The sequence below is a fragment of the Pseudorca crassidens genome, chromosome 7 (genome assembly GCF_039906515.1).
Source record: "Pseudorca crassidens isolate mPseCra1 chromosome 7, mPseCra1.hap1, whole genome shotgun sequence".
Lineage (NCBI taxonomy): Eukaryota > Metazoa > Chordata > Mammalia > Artiodactyla > Delphinidae > Pseudorca > Pseudorca crassidens.
In genome coordinates, this window is record NC_090302.1 from 2,141,784 (window position 1) to 2,148,069 (window position 6,286).

The 6,286-nt window shown below is 58.5% G+C and overlaps 1 protein-coding gene across 2 annotated transcripts; it reads right to left on the reverse strand.

The window, feature by feature from the left end:
• Positions 1 to 1,089: 1,089 nt before the first annotated feature.
• Positions 1,090 to 6,286, reverse strand: LOC137227262 (beta-lactoglobulin-like). 2 transcript variants are annotated; one of them, XM_067742764.1, is made up of 7 exons: positions 6,160 to 6,286; positions 5,331 to 5,470; positions 4,493 to 4,566; positions 2,786 to 2,896; positions 1,970 to 2,074; positions 1,726 to 1,742; positions 1,090 to 1,268 (listed from the first exon to the last, which is right to left on the reverse strand). In XM_067742764.1, exons 1-6 carry the CDS (start codon positions 6,253 to 6,255, stop codon positions 1,726 to 1,728), a joined length of 543 nt encoding a protein of 180 aa, XP_067598865.1. In that variant the 5' UTR covers positions 6,256 to 6,286; the 3' UTR covers positions 1,090 to 1,268. The 2 variants fall into 2 exon arrangements, with proteins under 2 accessions (XP_067598865.1, XP_067598864.1); XM_067742763.1 differs by having other exon boundaries at positions 1,701 to 1,742.

Below are 6,286 nucleotides of genomic sequence, written 5' to 3' on the forward strand. Positions count from 1 at the left end.
CTCTCTTAATCTGTTAACAAATTTATTATATATCATCTAATGTGGAAACATGATTTTCTGCCTTAAATCACTAGGTACTGAATACATTGTTGGATTCGACCTGTTAATAAATTATTGGGATATTTGTATGTTTATTCCAAGTGATGGCTCAGCTTTTTTTTGTCTCCTGCATCATCCCATCCAGCTTTGTTAGAGGATAGTCCAGACTCCGCATCTCCCTGTGCCCTGGAACAGACCGTATGAGCCAGGATCCATGACGGCGGTTTGCTGGTTCTCATCCATAGACTGAGAAGATCTGGCACTGGAACCGTTCTTTACTTTCTAGAGTTATTGTTCTTTCAAAGTTTTCTTTCTTAGCCAATATTGGTATTTAATAGTTTTCTAGAAATGTATCCACTTTACCTATATTTTCAAAACTTTAATATTATACATAAATTGTTATTATATGTAACTATACCTATAGCAATATGTGCATATATTATGTTATACGTAAACTGTTCTTATGATTTAAAAATCCCCGTTTCTGTCGCTGTATACCCCCTTTCCATTTGTGATGCTCAAAAGTGGTTGCAGAACAAGTGTCCTCCAAGGGTGACCTCTTTTGTCCAGCTCCTCTATCCAGGGGAAATCTCTCTATTGCATTTTAGCACAGAAAAGATCAATGCATTTTTGGCATATGAAGTTTGATATCAATAGTCTTACTAGTAGCAATTACCTTTATGTTCCTGAAAGCTGGTCATGAGGGTCATGGGGCTGCATTTGTAAAAGAGGGCAGAATTTGATCTGCAAGCAACTAAATTAAGCTTTTATATCAATGTTTATTAGACTAAGGGACAGCAATTTTCCGTTTCCTGTCCTTTGTGGAGTTTGGGTGTTGGCTGAAGATGCAAAGCTAACTGGCAGGTGCCTCTGCCGCGTCCCTACCTAGTTTCCAGAAGTTTAAAGGAGCCGTGATGACGTGTGCAGGGCCCCCAGGTGTCATGAGGCCTGTGAGGCAGACACCTTAGGTCCCGGCCCTGTGTCACCGCCTGAGCCGCCCGGGTCCCCAGCCCACACGCATCGGCCAGGAAAGACTCAGACAGGAGTGTGCACTGGTTTATGGCTTTATTGCTGAAGGAGGAACGCCCCCGAGCAGGAGACCCCAGGCGGGGCCCGGAGGGGCCTGGGTCCCAAGAGGGGTGACCTTGGTCCTGGTGCCTCCTGACCCTGCTGGTGGGGGAGGTGGGGGTGACGTCGTCTGTCCCCAGAGGGGCCAAGGCTCCCGGGCCCTGAAATGGACACGGGGCTCTCCTGTGATTCCTGGGGAACCTGCTGGACCCTCGCCAGCGCCCCCTCCCCGGGCTGGGCCTGGGGGTGCAGGACGGCCCCTCCTCGGGAGAGGGACCCCCCGCCTCTCCCCTCAGGTGGAGTGTCTGTCACCGGTGCCCGCTTCCGGGGCCTCCACCTTGGCCCTCGGCCCTGTCCAGAGGGAGCAGGGGGAGGTCAGCAGGCGAGTGAGGCCAGGACACAGGAAACGACCTCCCCAAAGGCCACCCCTCGAGAGTGGGCACGCAGCCAGCGGCTCTGCAGTCGTCAGGAGAGACCCCAGCTTCCAGCCATTCCCGCAGGGGGACCCCAGGGCCTGATGGGGGAGCCCGGGCCCCACCAAGACCCCCACCCTTTGCACGTGCCCAGGACGTGGGGCAGGGGGGTTACGTTACCTCCAGGGCGCCGGCAGGAGCTCACCTAGACGCGGCACTGCTCTGTGGGGGAGGGAGAGCCGTGCGGGAGGGTCAGGACGGGACTGGGCGCCCCAGGGACAGAGGGGCCTGGCAGGGGGTGGGGAGGCAGGGGCCCACCTCAGGGCGCTGCACCTCCACCCCCTTCCTCCCGGGAGCCCTGGGGAGAATGGGGCTCACCACGGGAGGAAGTCTTCCCCGGGGCTGGTGGCTTTCTGCCCAGGGAGCCGGGGCGGGGCCTGGGAGCTCACCTTCCAGCTGGGTCGGGCTGAAGGAGAGCCGGATGTGCATGGGCAGGGGCTTGATGGCTTTGTTGAATTTCTCCATGACCCCGTCGTCCACTTGCAGGGTCCTGGCTGTGGGGGAGGGGTCAGTCCCTGGGGGCACCCCTGCCCCCCCCAGAGCTCGGGGACGCCGAGGGCCCTGCCCCACCCACCCTCCCAGGGTGGTCTGCAGGGCGCAGCGCCCCCGCCCTCCGGGGCCCCTGCCCTCCCCGCTCGGCCCATTCCCCTCGTCGTCCTCCCGGTGCACTGCAGTGGGGGTCTGCACGGCAGCCCTCTCCGGACGTCTGGGTCTCCTCCTGCCCTCCCCGCCCCACCCCGGGGCTGGCTGACTTATGACCAGGAGCCTGCACTGCCTGATGCCCACGGCCACTTCCCTGGGAACACACAGTGGCACATGTCTGTGACAATAAAGATGTCACCTGACATTTGTTTTCAGGACGTTATAGTTGAAAGATGTCTCTGTGACTGAATTCTTATTTGGTGAAGTAATTGAAACTCCTGGGTAACAAAGGCTGTTGGATTCATAGTGACCCGCCGGCTCCATTGCGATGGTCACACCAGTCACAGCGCTTGCAGTCCGCCTGCCCCTCAGCCCGCGGTCTGTCCCTCGTCCCCAACCACCCCCCGGCCCACAGGAGACCAGGCCACAGGATGCGACCCTCTCCCGATGACCCCTCACCCCTCCTCCTCTTCCTCAGGTGTCAGGCTCCCCCGTTCCCACGCGCTCTCCGCAGTGAGGACCACACCGCGGGTCTCCCCGGGAAGCAGGGCTTGGACGCATACCCAGGTACTGGCAGGTCAGGCTGCGCTCGGGGTCAGCCGTGTTTTCCATGCAGAAGAGCAGGTAGTTTGTGTAGTCGGAGTCCAACACGAAGATCTTATTCTCATTCAGGACTGGAAGGGAGACCAAGACAGGGCAGAAGTAAGTTCCAGCGGGGGCAGTGCTGGCCAGCTCCTCTGGTCACCACCCAGCAAGGACTGGGCCGGGAGTGCCTCCTGCACTGCCCGCACGCCAACGTGCCGCAGCCCCTTCCCCAAAGCCGTCCCCAGGCCCATCAACTATGGCTGCGCCAGAGACGTTCCACCGCCTCCTGGACTCAGGAACACGCAGCGCTCAATCCAAGATGCCCCCCGGGAGCCAGAGTGGCCAAGAAACGGCGCGTACATACAATGGAATATCACTCAGCCATGAAAAGGAACGAAACTGGGCTACTTGTAGTGAGGTGGGTGGACCTAGAGTCTGTCATACAGAGTGAAGTGAGTCAGAAAGAGAAAGACAAATACCGTCTGCTAACACATATATATGGAATCTAAGAAAAAAATGTCATGAAGAACCTAGGGGTAAGAGGAATAAAGACACAGACCTACTAGAGAATGGGCTTGAGGCTATGGGGAGGGGGAAGGGTGAGCTGTGACAAAGCGAGAGAGAGGCATGGACATATACACACTAACAAACGTAAGGTAGATAGCTAGTGGGAAGCAGCCGCATAGCACAGGGAGATCAGCTCGGTGCTTTGTGACCGCCTGGAGGGGTGGGATAGGGAGGGTGGGAGGGAGGGAGACGCAGGAGGGAAGAGATATGGCAACATGTGTATATGTATAGCTGATTCACTTTGTTATAAAGCAGAAACTAACACACCATTGTAAAGCAATTATACTCCAATAAAGATGTAAAAAAAATGAAAGAAAGAAATGGGGTTGTCACGCGGACCTCAGGTGAGACTGGGCACCGCCGAGCGAGGGAGGAGGGGAACGTCCCAAGAACGGTTACATCGCGGGGCAGCCCTGAGCCGTGGGAACTGGGGCGGCAGGAGTGAGGGTTGCCCTGACAGAGGCCAGCGGGCGGCAGCAGCTGCACCGCAGGGTCAGGTAGCTTCAGGGGCAACGCCAGCATCCTGAGCCAGTGCGGGCAGGTGGCTCTGGAGCCCCTGGGGCAGGCGCCCTGGCAGTGGTCAGTTCTTGTCTGGCACAGACAAGAGTGAGTGAGTGAGTGAGTCCCAAGGTGGCCCAGGCTCCCAGCAGGAGCGGCCCTGGTGGAAGCCCCCTGCCCCCCATGGCGCTTTCTCATCTTGGATTTAGTGAGGAATGAGTGAGCCAGTGGATGAGGGAAGGAACCCGTCTCGTGGAGATGGAGGAACCCATGTGGTGGGCTGGGGGCCGTGGGGCACCCTAACCGCTGACAGTGGCTCTCAGCTCCGCCTGGACGGGCGCAGATGCTTCCTGAGCTCAGCCTGAGGGGCCCGAGCTCCCGCCCGGCAGAGAGAGCTTGGAGAGTCACCTTGGGGAGTACGGCCAGCCTAGCAGGGGCCTGCCCACGGCCACTGGCCCCACAGCACCGGGCAAGGGGCAGGGAGGGCAGTGAAGCTGGTGTAATAACAGCATCACTCGTCACCCCCAGCCCCTTGGCATCCTCGGGCCCGGTGCCAGCCCCCTGCACCTGCCCAGAGCCCCCCAGGGTGGTGGGGCTCCTACCACAGACCCGGCACTTACAGTTGATCTTGAACACAGCAGGGATCTCGGTTTTTTCTGCGATGATCTTCTCCTTAACACACCCGTCCTTCTCCCTGAAAGGCAGGCGTTTCCTGAGCCACGTGCACAGGCCATGCACTGTTGATCAGGCCAAACTGTGGGCCGGGGTGGAAGCTGGCCCCGGGAGGGGCCCGAGCCGGGGGGGCATTGGAGCCCAGCTGGTCACCCAGGCCTTGGCTGTGCTCACAGTAACCTCTAGGGCCACAGGTGACCAGGTTGGACAGGACACAAGAGGTCAGACGGAGTGAGGGAGAAAAGGGCCGGGAGCGGCCAGGCCCCGCGGTCCGGGGCAATGACCTGCACCTGCAGACAATCCTGGGGTTCGGGTCCCCATCTCTGCACCCCACCCCCGCTCCGAGGGCAGATTGGGCTCTCCCCCCTCTGCTTTGTCTCTGTGACATCCCGTTCATCTGAGATATCGAAGTGTTCAGACCAGAAAAGATGCAAAACGTCTCCCCGTTGCTCAAGTACATTCGTAATCCTTAACCTAACACAGAATTAAAGTAACTGCCTGAATGCACATATCCTTCCTACGTGTTTCCACTTCAGTGGATTTTATCTCCCTCTCCCAGTTAACTAAAATGATGTTTTACGTTCATTTATTTTATTATGTTCCGAAGCATCAAATTAATAAAAGTTAAAAGAAAAAAAAAGCCCTGGGTGGGGCTCCGAGGGCCCCATTGCCCGTCCCTGGGGCCCTGGTCCAGCCCAGAGTGCAGCCGGGCCCCACCAGGAGCCCTGACCGCCGCCCGCCCCCTGCTGGCCTGCAGCCCCGGCGGGGTGTGGGGACCACGCGCACCTTTTCTGCAGGAAGATCTCCAGGTCGCCCTGGGGCGTGGGCCTCAGCTCCTCCACGTTCACTCTCAGGGGGGCGCTCTCGGTGTCCAGCAAGGAGATGTCGCTGGCTGCCATGGCCACGGAGTGCCACGTCCCTGCCACCTGGGGAGCGGGCTTGATTGGCACTCCGGGGGCGGGAAGGGGACCCCGTCCCCATGGTGGGCTCTCTGTCCCACCCCGACCTGAGGCAGCCCTGAGACACCCCCTCCTCGGCACCCTGAGGAATGTTCTCCCTAAACTCACTCTGAGCCCCAAGAAGGACCCGGAGGAGCCCATCACACAAGTGGGAATGTTTGGACCTTGGGGAGACGTGGCTGGAGGTGGGGAAAGGTTGGGGGGCAGAGAGGCCCTATTAGGGGCTTAACTGTGTCCCTTTAACCCCCAGAGCCTCAGAACATAACTCTTTGGAGACAGGGTCTTTAAAGAGATGACAAAGGTAAGATGAGGCCATTAGGGTGGGCCCTGATCCAGTGGGACTGATGACCTCATAAGGAGAGGAAATTGGACACAGGGATGACCAGGTAAAGACACAGGGAGAAGACAGCCGTCTACACGCCCAGGAGAGCGGCCTCAGGAGAAACCAGCCCTGCCAACACCCTGATCTCAGACTTCCAGCCTCCAGGATGCGAGACGATAACCGTGTTGGTTAAGCGGCCCTGTCGGGGGTATTTGTTAGGGCGGCCCTGGCAGAGTAATGCGCACCCCAGACATCACAGCCTCCTCTGTCTCCCCTTGGCCTCTGGGACCCCTGCCCGCCCTGCAGCTCACCACCCACCCAGCCCCCCTCGAACCCTTTGGATGTCCAGGTCCTCCATGGTCCGGATGACGCTGAGAGCCTGGGTGCCACACGTGAGGGCCAGGCCCAGGGCGAGCAGGAGGCACATCATGGCTGCAGGCTTGGTGGCTCTTCTGGGCTCT

Coding starts and splice junctions, on each gene's coding strand:
- LOC137227262 (XM_067742764.1), bottom strand. CDS start 6,255: ATGATGTGCCTCCTGCTCGCCCTGGGCCTGGCCCTCACGTGTGGCACC. Junction 5,471..6,159: donor AGGACCTGGACATCCAAAGG/GTTCGAGGGGGG, acceptor CCCGCTCCCCAG/GTGGCAGGGACGTGGCACTC. Junction 2,897..4,492: donor TGCTGTGTTCAAGATCAACT/GTAAGTGCCGGG, acceptor TCTCCCTTCCAG/TCCTGAATGAGAATAAGATC.